Source organism: Alligator mississippiensis, chromosome 6, assembly GCF_030867095.1.
Source record: "Alligator mississippiensis isolate rAllMis1 chromosome 6, rAllMis1, whole genome shotgun sequence".
In the NCBI taxonomy this organism is placed as follows: Eukaryota; Metazoa; Chordata; order Crocodylia; family Alligatoridae; genus Alligator; species Alligator mississippiensis.
Window position 1 is genome coordinate 75,455,000 of NC_081829.1, and position 19,198 is coordinate 75,474,197.

General features: G+C 43.0%; 1 protein-coding gene and 1 long non-coding RNA gene across 2 annotated transcripts in view; both read right to left on the reverse strand.

Moving 5' to 3' along the window:
- The window catches only part of JAKMIP3 (Janus kinase and microtubule interacting protein 3), a 262,100-nt gene that overhangs the window by 50,511 nt on the left and 192,391 nt on the right, over positions 1-19,198 (reverse strand). The window contains exons 18-22 of the mRNA XM_059730016.1: positions 15,246-15,311; positions 14,730-14,798; positions 14,558-14,635; positions 2,088-2,291; positions 1,444-1,509 (exon numbers count right to left, since the gene is read on the reverse strand). Of these exons, the coding sequence (XP_059585999.1) occupies positions 1,444-1,509; positions 2,088-2,291; positions 14,558-14,635; positions 14,730-14,798; positions 15,246-15,311 (483 nt within the window). The remainder of the gene's footprint in view (positions 1-1,443; positions 1,510-2,087; positions 2,292-14,557; positions 14,636-14,729; positions 14,799-15,245; positions 15,312-19,198) is intronic.
- LOC132251201 (uncharacterized) lies at positions 8,288-14,549 on the reverse strand. The gene is made up of 3 exons (XR_009463095.1): positions 14,240-14,549; positions 9,865-10,075; positions 8,288-8,566 (listed from the first exon to the last, which is right to left on the reverse strand). It is a non-coding gene; the product is annotated as an uncharacterized LOC132251201 (long non-coding RNA).

The window sequence follows — 19,198 nt, forward strand, 5'->3', positions numbered from 1 at the left end:
TTTGATTCATTGATTCGATCACTGTCCCCAGTTTCATTCAGCCAAATCCAAATCTGAAGATTTGATGCTGATTTGGAGAATCAGTGATTCAGCCATAGACACAGCTTTAAATGTTTTTTCTACATACCTTGAGGTACCAGGCATGGCTTGTGAATTCTGTGATGGTGGGGCGGATGGAGCATCCCATGAAAATTGGCCACAGGGGGACCCTGGGTGTCCCCCCCAGACCCAGAAGGCACTAGTTGTTGAGCCAGATGGGCACAGGAAGGCCCCCCTGCGCACTCCCCGGTGGACCCAAAAGTGCTTCTGGTCCACTTCTGGGCCTGCTGCCAAGTGTGCTAGAGAGCCCCCTGCACTCTTGTGGGATGCTCCATCCGCCCCAGCATCGCAGCATTCACAAGCCGTGCCTGGTGCCTTTCCGAACCTCTCCAAATCGATTCAGAGGGTTCTGATTCAATTCAGAGAGATTAAAGGGTCTCCTGATTCGATTCGAATTCAGAGATTTGGCCACCGAATTGGGCTGAATCTCCGCTGAATCAAATCAGCGACCAGAGCTTTGCGCAACCCTAATACTCAACTGGTGGGCCATAGACCACCGGAGGGCCACAGACACAGATCCAAAAGGAACCAGAGGGTTGGCTGCCTACCTGAAGGGGACCTTAAGTGCCAGGCAGGGTCACTTGCTGAGCAGGAAAGTAGCACAGTTGTGACTTTGCTACTTCTACAGCTATACTGCTTCTGTTCCAGAGCTACTGTGTGTAGACCTGCTTGGTGTGCCTGGCAAACTTTACTTGAGTTAGCTAGCCTGCGGAGCTGTGCATGGGTTTGCACAGTGGTTGGCTAAGGGACATTAGGTGGGGCTAGGGCCCAGCTGGACTTTGGGACTGTGTAAGGGGGCCTAAAAGTGGACTACAGGACTGCATATGGGGTTGGGAGAAAGGTGAGTCCACATGGTCGTGTGGGGGGGGAAGTTGAAGGATCAAAATGGTTTAGAACCACTGATCTACAACATTTTTCATATGGATAAAATAACTGGCTTAAAACTTGCCCTAAGTACTTTAAAATGTTTAGTTAACCTGTTTTTTTCTATCTTTATCGGCCCCTCCACTTCTTGTTTTCAGTCAAGACTGGAAACAGAACTACTGAAATATCAGGGGAAACAATTGTCACTGAATTAGGAGGACTAAGTATAGATGTACTTCAGATGAGTGTCAGAATATTGTTGCTTAACTGAGAAAATTTCATTTTTTTGAGGTTTGCCTACCTATAACATTGCATTTCAAATAGGCGCCATCTATACTAATAATGCTAGAATGAATTGGTATTATAAGAACTTTGACTTTCAACTTTACTTTCTCAATAAGACTATTGTCTCATACATACACATGCAACCATATAAAATACTTTTGTAATTTAAGAATACTTTATTTTCTATTACCATACCTTTTCCTCTAATTCTTTTATTTGTCTTTTTTGACCTTCAATTCTTTCTTCTAGCTCCTTAATTCTCTGTTAGATTTAAAACAAAAAATGAAAGTGTAAGTAATACAGCCTCACAAAGATGAAAGAGTTGGAAGGGGTCTCATTTTTTAGAGAGATAGTAAATTGTTTTGTTAACTGATACAGGTTTTAATTTTAGGTATGTCCTCATCCAGTGCAACGGTTGTGCATCATGCATTTAGTAGACATAGAAAATACATAGGGCCCATAATGAGGGACTATCCAAGGTAAATTAGGATCTGGACCAAAAACTAAAGCCTGTGGGGCTCTCTAAATTTCTTAAGGAACATGGATACATTGTCCCCATGAAGATTAATGCAAACTTTGTGCCCAACACCATAGGCAACTCCAAAAATATCATCCTAGGCTTTTAATATTATCTGGATATATGCTGGCTTTCTGGCAAAGGAAAGTGAACGTCAACCTCTGGAAACACTTGGTTAAGAACAGCTGGAATATATACTTCACTTTAATCAAAGAGAGAGAAGCAGCAAAATATAAAGGGACAGAGCTCTCATTTTATCATGTTTTAATCTGGGGAAGGCAAACAGAGCATTAACTATTGCACATCTTGTATCAATGTCTACCTGTTGTGCATGTTGAATGAGTTCCATTCTTTCACGCAGAATCTGGGCATCCCTCTCTCGGAGTTCACTCATAACCTGGCGTTTCCATTGTTCTACAGCACTCTTCAACTTGTCTTTCTCCTCTTGTGAAAGAATTTCAGAGATTTTGGCTCCGGCTTCTTGCTGCAGGGCATCATACAGCATGGCTTCTAATTCCAGAATTTGCTAGTCAAAAACAATATAAGGTTGTCAGCTTATCCTTTTCTCTTACTGGTGATGGAGGACAGCTGTTGAGAACATGTTTTGTCCCAAACTGTATGACACTACAGAAAATGATACAGGGAAAGACTAGGTTCTGGATGTCCTGCAAATCATATCATGGAAGGCACAGTCCACTGTAAAAAGTACAAAGGTTCTTTCAAGCTTCCTTTATGTTGCCTGGACTTTGGACTTCAGCGACAGCTGAAAACACCTCTGGTATAAGCGGGAGCTGAGCCAAGGGCACACAGATGGCTAGAATGGCCTCAGTGCAGCCTAGAATTTGATCGTGCTATGCAGGTATGCCCAATTCCTTATCCTCAACTAGCAAAGAGCAACTAGTATACTGCACTGCCCCCTGTACTTCTGAGAAATGCCACGTCACCTCATGTCTTCTGTATTGACCTTATGTGCTGATGGACTGATTTCAAAGACCTAGAATCAACTCCTCAGTGTGTTTATGAAATAAGAATTTACATTCCATTTCTTAACAGCGTAAAGGGTATAGGAGTATATTCTATAAATATGTGGTATAAAACCACCTCACTGACATTATGAAATTTCAGCATACACATTTTATAGATATTATGGCCTAAATGTAAGAAAAAACAAAGAAACAAATGTACAAGTGAGGTATATAGTGCAAGCTATGTCCCATTTGAGTACATACTCAAAATCAATGGGAATTTTACAAATATTGCCCAATCATACCAAGACCGTAATAACAAGCAATGGCAACAACTTCCTTTATAGGACATGGGTAGATCAACTTTCATCTAATTCAGTTTGCCTACTCTGCCATACGAGAACAATCTCTTTCAGACACCAATCCTGGTGATCACCAGGGATTCAGAAAGTAGGAAGGGTGAAAAGGATGAAATGACGCAAGAAGTTAGGGATGATCCTGCCTTGAGTAGGGGGCTGGCCTAGCCCTGGATGGCCTTGTGAGGTCCCTTCTAGCCCTACTTTTCTATGATCCTAGGATTCTAAATCCATGATGGTTGCTGTGCATAGATAGCAAGCTATGCATAGACAGCCACCCTCCTCAAATACCATCAGAATCAGATGGCAGGAATACAGAAACACGTTGGTCTTCAAGCAAAAGTAATCAGAATTATTGGGGAGGTAATATCTTTTATTAGACCAGCTAGATAATTGCAATTTTTTTCTCTTTATTTGTTGCTTTCAGGCACACACGCCCTTCCTCAGGCATTGGAGAGTGCAAAGCAGTCTCAACACAATAGAAATTCCTTGCCCAGAAGAGCCTTCCATCACCATCCTCCTGTGTAATATAAAACAGCATCACAAAAAAGAAGCATAATTCAATGTCCTACTTGCCATCAGACAACTCAGAGATAAATAGACTGCTCCTACTTTTATCTGAGCCTATTTTGCATAAAATGAACTTTTCCAACCAGGAGATCTTACACCATCTTTCAGCTGTCTTATGAAATATGAATTTTTATTTTCACCTGGGAGAAATTTTACAGTCTTTGCACTCTCCTATGCCTGAGGAAGGGCATGTGTGCCTGAAAGCTTGCAAATAAAGATATATTTTTTGCAACTATCTAGTTAGTCTAATAAAAGATATCACCTCCCCAAGAGTTCTGCTTACTTTTGCCTACATAAAGGGATGTCCATTACTTCCATCAGGGAACTCTGATATTGTTTAATAGCTAGGCTACATTTTTACATTCTCAGACACATTCTGTTGCTCTCTGTTACACCTATTCTGCTATGCTTTATACGTTCTTTTATGGACTGATATACTCCCCATGTTTCTTTAGTTCTTTAGCCCTAGAAAGATAGGAAATAGAAAAAAGGACTCTAGGTCATGGAGTTCCTCCTGCTGTGGCAGGCAACTACATCATATAATCACCTTCATAAACTTAATTAGCTCCACTGTGAAAACAGTGAGATTTCTTGTCCCATTACTCTGTTGGAAAACTATTTCAGAACATCATTCTTCTAATGATTATATGCTCCCTTACTTATTTGTAGCTAAATTATAAGCTTAGCTCATATGCTTTTAATGTAAATCAATCTTTCCAACTCCTCAATTAATTGTGCTGCTCTTGTCTAACCTTCCAATAATTTATCAATATTTTTATGAACATCAGTGGGACATATTTCTGGCTTAAAATATTAGGAATCTAGATATACTGAACATCTACAGCAGCTTCCAAACCACAATAATTTATGGTGGAACTGTATATGGATAATGGAAATCTCTATCAGGAATAAATGCATTCTAGGGTTCCCTGATAAGCTTCACTCTCTAAGTTCAAGTGGTAAACATTCAATTCAGGTGGTAGCTATTTGATCTGGAAAGATTTCTCTCTTTCAATCAATCTCTGAAGATAAAATGACCTAAAAACACCCTTTTATCTAAGTTAATTTGTACTTTATTCTATGTACGTTAGATACAGTCTGCAAGGATTCTTCAGTTCATAATCTTAGAAAAAAATGTTCTTCATGTGAGGTAAGAATATTATTTGCTGTTCTCTGGCAAGACACATGGAAACACACAGCAAATCAATTGTTAAACACCTGCTACCTCCGCACACAGGGTGCCTATATACGACTGCAGAGGCTGCTTTGATGCACTGTAACTACAGTACATTGGAGCAAACTCAATTAATTGAGTCTACTGGAGCCTGGTAATTACCACACTCCAGCCAGCCTCTGCATCTTGTGGATCAGCATCCCCATGCTTCAAAATGCTAGTGGGGGCGTTTCACCTAAAGCTTGTCAAACAAACTTTAGATAAAGCACTCTTGCCACCATTTTGAAGCATAGGGACACTGATACATGAGGCGCTCTGGGAACTTTAATTAGAGCCGCTCTTGGAGCCGCTCTAATTAAAACATCCTCCCACCCCTTGAAGCATGTGTATAGATGCCCTGTTCAGCGATGGTTAGAGCAAATTTTCAGGCTTGCAATATTAACGGACTTATTGTGACCTATCCTTTAAATTTCTCTTGGAAATTCCCACAATTTATCTCTGACATTATGAAAAAAATTAGCAAATTGGGGGTGCGGGAGACACTGGCACCCAAGTGGTGCTGCCACTCCAACTTTGGCTCCGTGGGCCCCTCCACTCCCCGTGTCCCCCCATCCCTTGGTCCTGTCTGTCTGCTGGGGGGGAAGGGCATGGCCACCCCTTGGATGAGGCTGAGGCTGGAGTGGCGGGGGGCAAGGCTAGTGCTGTGCCACCAGCACCCTGCGCTGCTGCCACCTTCAAGAAGCAAGGCTGGGGAGGTGAGGCCAGCAGTGCTGGCCTTGCTCCCTCCCCCCGCTCCATCCCCACTGTCCACCTTCAAGAAGTGAGGGAGGGGGCCAAGGCCAGCACTGGCCTCACCGCCTGCTCTGGCCCCTCAGTCCCTGCCATCATGGCAGCACTCCACTATGTGTGTCTGTCTGTGCAGAGCACTCTGATTGGTTGCTTCAGTCAGCATTGTTATTGGTTGTCTTGTCAGCCAATCAGAGTGTGAATAAAGTGTTACAGACAGACAGACAGACAGACTAAGGCTTTTATTACATTAGAATAGCTATCCACCAGTTCACTTCTCTGTTTATACCTGGAATGTATCTGAGAGAACAGTATGTAGATGTCATAGGATAGGGGATATGGAATCAGAACTCAGAGATATTTTTGATAATTCATATATTTGTCTAGAATGAAATTCATAGATTCATAGATTCATAGATGTTAGGGTCGGAAGGGACCTCAATAGATCATCAAGTCCGACCCCCTGCATAAGCAGGAAAGAGTGCTGGGTCTAGATGACCCCAGCTAGATACTCGTCTAACCTCCTCTTGAAGACCCCCAGGGTAGGGGAGAGCACCACCTCCCTTGGGAGCCCGTTCCAGACCTTGGCCACTCGAACTGTGAAGAAGTTCTTCCTTATGTCCAGTCTAAATCTGCTCTCTACTAGCTTGTGGCCATTGTTTCTTGTAACCCCCTGGGGGCGCCTTGGTGAATAAATCCTCACCAATTCCCTTCTGTGCCCCCATGATGAACTTATAGGCAGCTACAAGGTCGCCTCTCAACCTTCTCTTGCGGAGGCTGAAAAGGTCCAGTTTCTCTAGTCTCTCCTCGTAGGGCTTGGTCTGCAGGCCCTTGACCATACGAGTTGCCCTTCGTTGTACCCTCTCCAGGTTATCCGCATCCTTCTTGAAGTGTGGCGCCCAGAATTGCACGCAGTACTCCAACTGCGGTCTGACCAACGCCCTATAGAGGGGAAGTATCACCTCCCTGGACCTATTTGTCATGCATCTGCTGATGCACGATAAAGTGCCATTGGCTTTTCTGATGGCTTCGTTACACTGCCGGCTCATGTTCATCTTGGAGTCCAATAGGACTCCAAGATCCCTTTCCACCTCTGTGCCACCCAGCAGGTCATTCCCTAGGCTGTAGGTGTGCTGGACATTTTTCCTCCCTAGGTGCAGCACTTTGCATTTCTCCTTGTTGAACTGCATCCTGTTGTTTTCTGCCCACTTGTCCAACCTATCCAGGTCTGCCTGCAGCTGTTCCCTGCCCTCCGGCGTGTCCACTTCTCCCCATAGCTTTGTGTCATCTGCAAACTTGGATAGAGTACATTTCACTCCCACGTCCAAGTCGCTGATGAAGACATTAAAGAGTATCGGTCCAAGGACCGAACCCTGCGGGACCCCACTGCCCACACCCTTCCAGGTTGAGACCGACCCATCTACCACGACTCTTTGGGTGCGACCCTCTAGCCAATTCGCCACCCACCGGACTGTGCAGTCATCCACATCACAGCCTCTTAACTTGTTCACCAGTATGGGGTGGGATACCGTATCGAAGGCCTTCCTGAAGTCTAAGTATACGACATCCACCCCTCCTCCTGTGTCCAGGCGTTTCGTAACCTGGTCATAGAAAGAGACTAGGTTGGTCAGGCACGATCTGCCCGCCACAAACCCATGCTGGTTTCCCCTCAGCATAATTTGTCCTGCCGGGCTCTCACAAATGTGAGCCTTGATAATTTTTTCAAATACTTTACCAAGGATGGAGGTGAGACTGACCGGCCTATAGTTGCCCGGGTCCTCCTTCCTCCCCTTTTTGAAAATGGGGACCACGTTAGCCCTTTTCCAGTCCTCCGGGACTTGGCCCGTGTACCACGAGCATTTGAATATTCCCGCCAGTGGCTCTGCAATGATGTCAGCCAGTGCCTTCAGTACCCTCGGATGGAGCCCATCCGGGCCTGCCGACTTAAAGGCATCCAGTTCTTCCAAGTGACTCTGCACCACCTCAGGATCTACGTATGGAAGTCTGGCGCCTTGCTGCTGCCTCTCTACAACCCCAGTGAGAGACTTGTCGTGCCCCTCACTTAGGAACACTGAGGCAAAGAACTCGTTGAGGAGTTCAGCCTTGTCCCCCCTATCTGTCACCAATTGTTTCTGCCCATTTAGCAGCGGTCCTATTCCTCCCTGGGCCTTCCTTTTACTCCCAATATATCTAAAAAACAATTTCTTGTTGTCCTTTACTTGGGTTGCCATCCTCAGCTCCATGGTAGCTTTGGAAATGTTGCCATTTCCTCCAGAGTACTCAGTTCTCAATGCCTGAACTGCTTAAGGCCCATCAGTTTGGAGGAAAAAAATCACTCACTTTGTGAATCTGACCTATCACTTACAAAGATATTTTTTTCCCCACTGAAAATAGTTGTCACCTGTGAGAATTATCTTATTTTTGTTTTTTAAAAAAGCATAAGCAAACCATCTGAGCTTTACATTAAACTTTAGATATTGTGATTTTCTACTCCATTTGCCAGGGATTCATCTTTTTCCTTAGTTCTACTCATAACCTTACTTCCATGTAAATATACAGTCATACAGAAATGTCTATGCATGCATGTATGGGTGGACACACATGTCTAGGTAGTCAGAGATGAATGCACTCTGGAGTACAAGCAGTTCTTAAAAAATCAGGAACAATAATGTTCAGCATACCAAAATGACCTTTATTTTTTAGTTTCATGTTTTATAACAATCAGTGAATTTTAAAATATATTTTACTTGCCTTCCATTTATTTTTGCTTTAAAAAAGCTATTACATATTTTTACTTAAATTATATATAAAAAGGTATAAAAAAATTGTATATAACAAGGCAGAGAGACTTGGTTTGAAGTTTTAAAATGGTGTGAATACCGCTTTGCCACTTCATATTCCTGCAGTTAGTTTCTTTTCTGAATGTTCCTTCAGTCTGGTTGCTGCTCCTCTAAAATACAAAAAAAAAAAAAAAAAAGGTATTACTGGCAGCATTTGAAAAAGTCCTATTTTAAACAGTATGAAGCACATGCAAAAAATAAATGTAGTAAAAGTAGCCTTTCACAATATCCTTAGTGTAGCATTCCTCAGAATGTATGTGCTTTTATTGAATGAAAAGCAGATGAGATGAGAGATGATTTTCAAGGGCACATAACATGAGAAGCAACCGTATACACTCTTGGTATACACAAAGATCAATGATCAATCAAAATTATGTGGTTCACTAGTTGTCCTGGTATTAGTTCCTGGTAGCCAAACAATGTAACAGTCTCAGAACCAAAAAACAAAGACTGGGAGTCTTCTTAGGAGAGGCCATGATCCAGGTGAGGATCTTTGTCTCACTTTTTCTCTGTAGTTGAGTCAGGACTGAGAGAATGTGCTTCAAAGAAGAATAAGCAAAGATACAGCAGAATATTACTTTCAATCTAATGACACTTGGCGGACAGTACCGGTGCATTTCTACTAGGAATGAGCACTGCTACTATTTTGAAAGCATTGGCGATGTGTGTACATGGGTGCACGTGCACTCCCTGAGATTGGCCATGCATTCCCTGGAAGCACCAGCTGCAAAACCTGAAGTGCCTGCAGAAGTGCACTTCCGTTTTCACCATTGGTGGTTCCGGGCTTGGCAATCGGCCACTGGGGCCCCTCCCTGGTCATTGATCTGGTGCCTCCACAGACTTGGGAGGCACCAGTCGCCCATGTTTGAAAGTGTGGCTCTTTCTGATGAGTGCTCTTCTATCACTTTTAAAAATAGTAGACAGCATACCCACATTATTGTTTTAGCAAAAATAATTATTAGTTGTATTTTAGTTATTGTTGGGTCTCTATATTCCTGATTATGGAATAACTATACTACTTTAGCTAACATATTCACCTATACATTTAAAATAACTTTGAGTATGAATGGAATTAGTAATTGATAATAAATAATATAATTTAAAATATCATTCAATTCTGTCCCCACTCTGATTTTCATCCTATATTCATACAAGTACACAGGAAATGAATGTTACAAACTGCAACTAAATGAAAGAGAAATTTTTGGTTTAACTAACTGTCTAGGGCTTGAACTTCTACATGCTACTATAATGTATATACTGATAATAACCACATGAAAGAGTGAAAAAGTGGAAAGAATAGTGCTTGCAGAAGATGGTTATCATAAATGTAAATAGCTTCTAACAATAAATAGCAAAAAAGAAAAATCAAATAAAGATGATGACAAACTAAACAAAAGAATCTTACCATCTGTCATTGGTAATTTTGCAAGCTATAGTTGGTCACTTGAAAGGATGGGATTCTTTTATCTTGCAGTGCAGACAGGGTAATGGTGCAAGTGAAAATTACAATCCCAGGAAACAAGCTCTTTTGCTGCTGAAATTGTTCTTCTTTTATTTCTTTTTACACACACTTAGGATATATTGGTGAAGCCCATTGCTTTGCTTGATGATACTTGCTTTAAGCAGTCAAGAAATAGGAAATGCAGGTAATCGTCAGGCAATTCTATACCTACCATCACATACTCATTCATTTTCTATGGGCAGAAGTACAGAAAATGTATTTGGTTTGGGATTACTCAGTGAGTATAACATCCTGGGACTGATAGTACATGGAATGCAACATGAAAGAGTGATTGCCCTTAAGCCACACTGATGTAGTGGAATTCCATTTAATGCAAATCAATATCTACTGCTTGGTATTGATCGACTTTGCTGCTGATTCCATTACATATAAAGGAGTTCTGGACAATGTCAATCAATCTTTCCAGCTGCACTATATCTACTTTCAGAGTACTTCAGAAGCAGAAAGAAATTTCGTAACTGCTGGCTAAGTACAGGTGCTTCATAGAGGGATCATCGCTGTCTCAAGGTCTATTCTTAAATATGAATTCTGTGTCTCAGACTTCAACTCCACCAAACTGACAGTTGTTACAATTCAGAAGGAGGAGAGGTAGGAAGAGTGTCTCTACAACCACCTCCTCCATAAGCAGGAGAATAGCTAGAGGCTGATGCACCCTCAGGGTCAATCTAAGGTATATTGCCAGAAATGAGCTGTTGCACCAGTTGAAGATCTTGTGCATTCATCCTCCAGCATTCATCCTTCTTCCCAGTGCCCCCCATAAGAACCCAGTTGCCCTCTAGGGAGTGCTTTGGGTTGCTTAAGCAGTGCAAAGCAGCTGGATTAGGGTCCACAAAGTAAACCCTATGGGTGTGTCCATATATGCAAGCACGTGCACTTGCTGCAGCTCAAATAGAAGCAGTGCAAATTTGAGCTGGGGCTTTTTGCCTCAGAGCACATGATTGGACATGCACTTTGTTGTGAAGCAAATTGTGCCACTTGGGGCAAAATAACCCTGCCTGGCGCCTCCCAGACCTGCATCCAGGGGGAGGTAGAGCCTGAGGCAAGCACCTGTGCTGTCCCCAGCAGTATGAAAAGCTGCCCTGTCCTGGCCCCAGCAGTACAAAATCTTGCCCTGGCCAGCAGCTCAGGGTTGCGTGACCTCAAGAGCTTCTGGGGCCCCAGCAATTGGTATCTGGGGACACTAGCCCCTTGTGTCAGCTAGACTGCTGAGGCAGTATCCCAAATTCACTTTTTAAAATACCCCAAAATCCACATTCTTCCACAATTAGAACAAAAGAGAGAGAGAAAGGGGGATTGACCAGATGGGCAATGTTTTATTGTTATATTTACAACATTCAAGAAATTTGGAAGCCTATCAGTGTCTCTAGCATCATAATAAAATAAATCCTAAATATCTATATGTTTTGTTTGCTTTGGGTTTCCTTATCATATAGTGGGTGTGTGATGGGGGGATGTGGGGTTTGCAGGAGGGGGTGGAAAGGGTGGTGGAGGGATGTGGGTGGGTGTGGAAGGATGTGGGGGGATGTGAGTCACTGTATGGGTAGGTGTGGGGGGACTGTGAGTGTGGGGGCTGCTTAGGAGGGGTGGGTCCCCTGCATGAACACCGCATACTCCTGGTGGCTGGCAGGGCATGGCCCCACTGAGAGCATGGTGGCAGTGGTAAGTGGGGAGCTCCCGCACACGTTGCCGGCACAGTCGGCAGCAGGGCAGGGGTGGTGAGCACCCACAGACACCACCAGCAGCAACAGCGGTGGCCAGCAGCGATCACTGACTGCCTGCAGACACCACTGGCAGTGTGGGGTGGCAAGTGGCACCCACCTACAGGCACCACCAACAGTGTCGGCAGCACCTTTTTTGAGGAGGTGCACCACCATGCTCAGGGAGTGCATGTGCACTCAATGGTCCCCTACCCCGCACAGGGCAGAGCCCCACCCCACAGCACATGGACTACCCTGCCTGCAGGGTCCCAGGCCCTAGGAAAGACAGCTCCCTCCCCCCCCCCGGCTGGTCTCCAGCCCCCTGCTCATTCCCCTGCTCCTCTCTGGAGGCTGGAGAGAATAGGAGAATGAACAGAAGGCTCATTCCCCCCACCCCCGTTGGTTCCCTCAGCTCCCCATTTGTTCCCCTGTTCCTCATTCATTTCTCCCATCCACCGCTCATTACCTCTGCCCTGTTTGTTCCCCCTGCCCCCTGTTCATTCCCCTTGCTCCCCATTTATTTCCCTGCTCCCCACTCATTCCCCCTGTCCCCTATATATTCCCCCCCTCCTGTTCATTCCCCCCACCCTCTGTTCATTCTCCCAGCTCCCTGCTTGCTCTCCTGGCCCCCTCCCCCCACATTCATCAGCAGTATCAGAGAATGAGCAGGACGCTGGAGAGAGCAGGGGAAGTCTCCAGCTTATCTCCAGGGGCTTGTCTCCAGCCTCCTACTCGTCTCCATCACCCTCCTCCTTTCCCTGCTTGTCTCCAGCCTCGGGAGGCTGGAGATAGCAGAACAAGCTGGGGGCTGGAGACAGCCCAAGAGGCATTCTCCTGCTGTCCCCTGCTCCCCTGAGGCTGGAGACAAGCAGGAGAAGAAGAACGGAGTTGAACACAGCCCCAGATACATTCTCCTGCTGTCTCCAGCCCCTTGCTCCTTCCCCTGCTCCCCTGAGGCTGGAGACAGCCACAGCCTGGAGACAAGCCTGGAGACAAGCAGGGGAAGGAGCAGGGGGCTGGAGACAGCCACAGAGACATTCCCCTGATGCCTCCAGCCTTGGGAGAGCAGGGGACAGCAGGGGAATGCCTCTAGGGCTGTCTCTGGCCCCCTGCTTGTTCCCCTACTGTCCCCAGCCTCCCAAGGTCCCCTCCCCCCTCCTCCAGCTCCCCAACCCCCTTGCTTACCTGGCAAAAGCTGGGTCCAGGTCCCTGCAGGTTGTACCACTGCCTGCCCAGCATGGGCAGGCAGCATGCTTCAGGAGCAGGGAAAGGACCAATCATAGAGACACTCTGGCACTCTGCCAGAGCATCTCTGGAGGACTGAGCCTCTGGCTGCAAAAACCTGACCTGGTTTTCCCCCCAGGTTTTTGTTTGACCCCTGGATATCCAGGGGTATAATTTTCTCTCTGCACTGCAAGTTTGCAGTGTGGGGAACATTTTTTCATTCCTGCATGTGCCTCTTGCCTCATCTCAAAGGGGTTTGAGATGGGGCAAGAGGCACATGCCTGCTCGTCTGGACACACCCTATGGTTGCATCTACTGGGTGCACCTACATGTGGAATTACCCCAACACAATAAACTCCAGCTCAGTTTGCACTGGAGTCAGCTGCTCCCAGGTGCAGAATTTACGTGTGTGCCTGGGATCACAGCAATAGAAGTGATAGAAGAGACAGGGCAGAGAAGCCTAGGGCTGGCAGGGGCCTTGGAGGGCTCAGCCCCAGGATCAGGTGGCAGCAGTGGGCAGCGGAGGGGCTGGCTGGGATACAAGGGTGCTATAGTGTGAGGATAACAGCATAAATTACTCTGCTGTGGGATAATACATGTCCTAGATAGTACTATCCTACAGCGGAGTTAATTTCCTGTACCCTAATATGGGTTTAGACAGCATATGCAGGCATGTGTAGACAGTGATACTTTATGGCAGAGCTAATTAGTCTACTCTGCAGTAAAGTGCGTGCATAGATGCACTCTGTATGTTGTATTTGTATCAGTTTAGCTGCTATGCATTTGGTATCTATGCCATGCTGTTGTATTAGTATGGAACATAGAGTTAACTTGGGACTTATTTCTTTTCTATGGATTCTGCTCTAAAGAGATTTTAGTTTCAGAAGAAGCTGAGCACTTCACAACATCAAACTCTTAGAAGAAATGTAGGACTACTAACAGTAATGAAAGATTTCTTCCCCAAATGGTTTTGCACCATAGCATATATAAAATATCCAAAAGGAAGACTAAATATCTTATTCAGCTATGAGACAGCACAGGGGAAAAAATGTCCAAAAACCGGAATGAATATTTCCTTTCACTTTTTTTTGGTGGTAATATAATTCTATGTAGGATATTAATTGTAGAAAAAGACTAATGGCTAGAAATGGTGGTCAAATTTAGACCAGGGTTAGCTAATACATTTTAGGCCAATCTGATCTAAACTCTTTTCCTCCTTATGCAGAATAACATGTTTAGCTTGATTTTAGCTAGATGAGTTGGAGCATACTCTTCTGGGGAAAACCCTAAGATAAGATATATTTTTTAGGGTAAATAGAAATTTTATATTTACTTACGATTTACGTTTTTTCCTTCCAGATGCACAGTCACGTTAGAATGTATGTGTCAAAAGCCAATACTTAAGTCCCTGGTTTTGCAATGAGTTCCTTGCAAACACAGGAATCTGCCCATTCAGAACTCATTGCTTTATAAAAGTCTAAATGATTGGCTTACAATCCTCCAACCATTCCATGGAATTCCCAGATTATCCAAAGGGAGTTCCTTACTCAGAAGAACTGAAAAATGACATGAAGTAATTTATTTAAAACAGCATACATCTGTTTTATGATGTATGCTGTATGCTGTTTGTATGATGTACAAGTGACATCTCTTACCTTGTGTGCTTGATCCAAGGACTGTTTCCGGTAGTCAAGTTCATCATCCAAATAACCTTTTTGCTTACTAAACAGCTCCTGTGGACAGAAAGAGGACTAGGTTACCTTGATTTTTATTGACACAAATTTTAATGGCAGTTGTTTTTTTACCAGCTGAAAGCCTCTCTAGTACCTTTTCATTCTCAAGGTCTAGCATCTTTTGCTGCAGTGCAGATTCTGTCACTTCTATCTGCTGTAGCCACTGCATATAGAAAATAATAAGAAGTTAAGTCCTAAATATTGATAGATCAGTTTCCTAAAACCAATAACATATAGCTTCTTCCATAAAGCATGTTTACTACTCAACTTCCATTACAACTCTAACATGCCATATTAAATGTATTTCATTTCAAATCCAAAACAATGAAAATCAAGTAATTATACTTATAAACTGGTGAATAGAAGAAACAGTCTTCCAAACACCAGCAATTTATCTCCCAAGATAACATTATTACTTAAATACATTAAAATAAATTATGGTGCTGTCTGTTATCTTTAAATATCTTGAAAAAATATTGCATAAGTATACTTAAAGAACTTTTATCATGTCGTGAAGAAACAATTATACCAATATGTCAATTCAAACTATTCTGAGGGGCAAACATTTTTATAACATGATCTAATCTATTAATGATGCAGTAGTTATTACCTTTTCGGCCAGTGTGAGAACTGTCCTTGCTTGTATGACAACCACTTGCTCTTCATTGGTCAGATTCTGCACCAAAAGCAAAATATAATTAGAATAAAGTCAATCCTCTTGTCATTATTCCACTATCAGGGTAATACTGAATTAAATACACACACACACACACACACACACCACTGGAATGGTAAATCTAATAAAATAATATTCAATATAATACTACTGAATGTAATTTTAAAACTATTTTTCACTTGTTACTGTAAAATATTGTATTTTAAGGATGTCCTCATATACTATAATACTACAACTAATAACAATACACCTAATTCTCCTTTCACATTTACAAACAAGTTATTGGGATGTCTAAAACAAGCTGGTTCTTATTAAGTGGCATTGTTTCTTGTTTTCCCTATCTGGGGATAATCACACAATTCCACAAAACAACACAGGATAATACAAAATGGTGCCACTTAAAGCCCCTGCTTGTCATACAAGAGATTAATATTTATGGGCCTGATGTTGCAATCAAAAAGCAAAGTATCTAAAAATGGTTGTTGTTGAAAATCTAATTTTAAACTTTCCTTTATTGTAGATTTTGGTCAAAAGTGAGTATGATGAATATACACGTGTTTATTGCTGGCAATCTTAAATTATTAAAACTATACTCACGAACTGTGAATGAAAAATGAAATATTCATAGCTTTGAAATGATTGGAATTTTGTATATTATCCAGCTGGCATGTTTTATTAATGTCATTGCCTCTGTCACACACATTGCCAATGAGAGCCTTAAGAGACCGCAGACATTGCCATTGTTAACCAGGTTGTATTAGGGAAATGACTGGGCTCCTACTGTCAAAGGCTGTGTCTTCACTCTGGTGATGAAATGTTCATATATGAGGCAGTGCATTTCACATTAATGATATCCTGAGTCCAATCATGGAATTAGACTCATTAACACATATATCAACATTATCATGATGTAAATAACATGCCTGGAGGAAAACAAAGTAGAAAGGACCCGATCCTGAAAAATGAAATGCATGTGAGCACAGAGTTAAAGGAAATGCTTTCATGTATAACATTGCTTATATGCATAAGTATTTGCAGGATCAGGACTTTCAGGATGAAAGACAGTGACCAAAGAGGGAGCACAAATAAATGTAGATAGTTGGATTAAGAGCACATTTAGGCTAGGCAAGGTGTTCAGGTTTGAGAGATGAAGAAATCTCATGAGTATTCAGCTCCATGGAGAAGAAAAGTTGTAAGATCAGTTATCTAACTTTTTTTTTTCTTTCAAATGACTGAAGTTTCATCAGAACATTTTTCATCTTTATTTCCATAAAATTGTGACTATCTTGGGATGAATCTGAATTTGAACATTCCTGGCCAGTTTGGACATGCATATGTTTAAATCCAGGAAATTGAATCCAAACCCTGCTGAGAGCCAGGTGATAAGGGAGAAGAGACTAAATCAGCCCATCTCTAGCCCTTTCCACACTATGGATTTTACAGCACAGAACTGCACTTGAGGAAACAGCACATAGAGTTTAACTGTGACAATTTCTCCTCATGGGCATAAGGCTGAAAAGTTGGTGAAAGTTGAGCTCAGAAAGTAGATAATTTGTTAGGAAACCTAACTCAAATGTAAATAATTGTGTGTTGTGTATATACAGTGATTTTAAGATTTTACTGAAGGTCTGAAAATAAATCATTATTAAAAAAATACACTCACATATAGGCAGGGACATCTAACAGGGAATTGAAGGGGGTAGCTTTCTTGTTGTGTGGAGTATTTCCTGAACAGATTTCTGCTAACAGTGCGGGGAAGGGAGGGAATTTGTTGCTTTTAGTCCTTTTATGGTTATGTTTTGGTATAGTAACCCATAGCCTGCAGCAGAATATATTTTAATCATGCTCTCCTCTGTCTCTGCTTTATCCTATACTGTCCTAAGAAATGGAGCCTACCCAAAATAACACATTAATTTATGAAAAGTCAGTTGGAAACAGTTAAAGGCTATGAGTCCTAAGGGCCCTTTTAGAAATACATATGGCAAAACACAAGTAATCAAAAAGGAGCAGTTCCCCCAGGACACTTGATTATTGGCCAAGCTGAAGAATAAGTTGATGACAGGCACAAGAGCATACGACCCATCAGCAGAGTTGGCATCTGATGGCTGGACCCACTGTGTGTTTCATGTATGTTCCTGCAGGCAAAATTCAGACTAGTATCTTTGCATATTAGATATCTAACGAGATTTTTAAAGGGCAAGTCCTGGGGACCTGCTAAGCTTTCCTTAAGTGGGAGTCACTTTTTGCCCATGAAAAGAGAAACAGTAATATTAAAATTACTGAAAGGAAAAACAATTTAAAAGTAAATAAAAATAGATTACAGATAATTAATTTTAAGAAACACTAGTAAAGGTTTCTAGTAAGATAGGATTTAAAATGTAAAAGGAAACTAGGATGGAGTAGATGGAATATTTTTTCAAACATTTTTTTGTTTTGTTTTTTCTTGCATCCTTTTCTGTTTTCTGTGTTGCCCATTCAGAGCCCTTTCCCCCAAACACTTTGCATTTGTGTAACTTTACATGAGTAATTCAACTGGAGAATATGGAGCTACTTATGTGAGTAAAGCTACTTATGTTTATGTTGGTAGGAATTTAAATTGTGAACTGTTAAAATGCTGCTGTAAAGTTCTCTGGCGCATGATATATTATTGATATTGACAACAGCAGAAATATTCTCAATTCCTCACTTGACCATTTTTACTCATCTGCCTAGTTCTGTGGAACACAGAATCTAGGGCTCTGAGAGTGACAACCCATACAGAAATGATGAGCTAAGTGGCCTAATTAGAGCCTTGGGGGAAAAGAGAAGGTATTTTAAATTGCCCTATAACATGTCTAGCTGCAGCTTTGTTGCTGGTCTATAACATCTAGCTTTCACATTCTGCTGCTACCACTAAATGGGAAAGGTTTTAACAGACTGATCTCAACTTCGGCAAAAAGACAGAGAAAGAGAGCGAGAGATTGCCCACTTAAGGGTGCAGACATACGTAATTTTTTTACAACATTTTCAAATGAAATGGGCTTGGAAATATTTCAAAAAGGACTTGTTTCAGCAGGGAGACATATGTGTAGTCCCTATGGTACCCTGTGGCTGAAATATTTCATAACTGAAATGTTTCACAACAATGGCTCTCTAGCCAGGAGACACTACAGGGAATGAAGGATGTCTCTGGAGGGTTGGCAGAGGGTTGGATCCATGGCTCCCTCCCATCAGCCTTCCAACTCTCCATCCCAAACCCCTCTCTATCTCTCTGCCACCCTTCTCACTGGAACAGAGAGGCAGAGAAAACTAGGGCTATAGAGCCTGGCTGCAACAGGTGGCCTTCCTGGGACTTTTCTCATGTTGGCCTGCCCACCTGTCTCCTGCCATGCCTTGATGATACATAATTATGGTGTTAATTAGGTGGTAGGCTGCCCATTTTTGCACCCCAATGCCAGGGGGTGCTATCTACAACTCTGAACCTTCCCTACACTGGAGCCCATGCCTCACAGATGACATCTAAGTTCTTAATGTCTCTGACCCCACACTGGACCCCATAACTCTCTAGTCTGGACCCCAACTAGATCCCTCCTAATCAGGTGGCCTACTCCGCCCTCATTCTGAGGTGCCTAGCTCCCTGCACTCTTCCCCCTCTTGAGTGTGCCCCCCATCCCAGGACCTTTGGCCACACAGGCCTTGGCCTCACTTCCAAGGCCAGGTGGAGCCCCAGGCCCTCGGCTCTGGGTGTCCCTCGTGGTGGGCCTCTGGCCCTTTTGACCCTTCTGGTCCTGGCCCCAGCATTGACCAGTTGAGGGTGCTTCAAGTCAGGCTTCTGAGAAACTAGCCCACACTCTTACATGGGTCTGCCTTCTCAGGCCCTACTAGGGGGTTACCCACCCAGTTGTGGG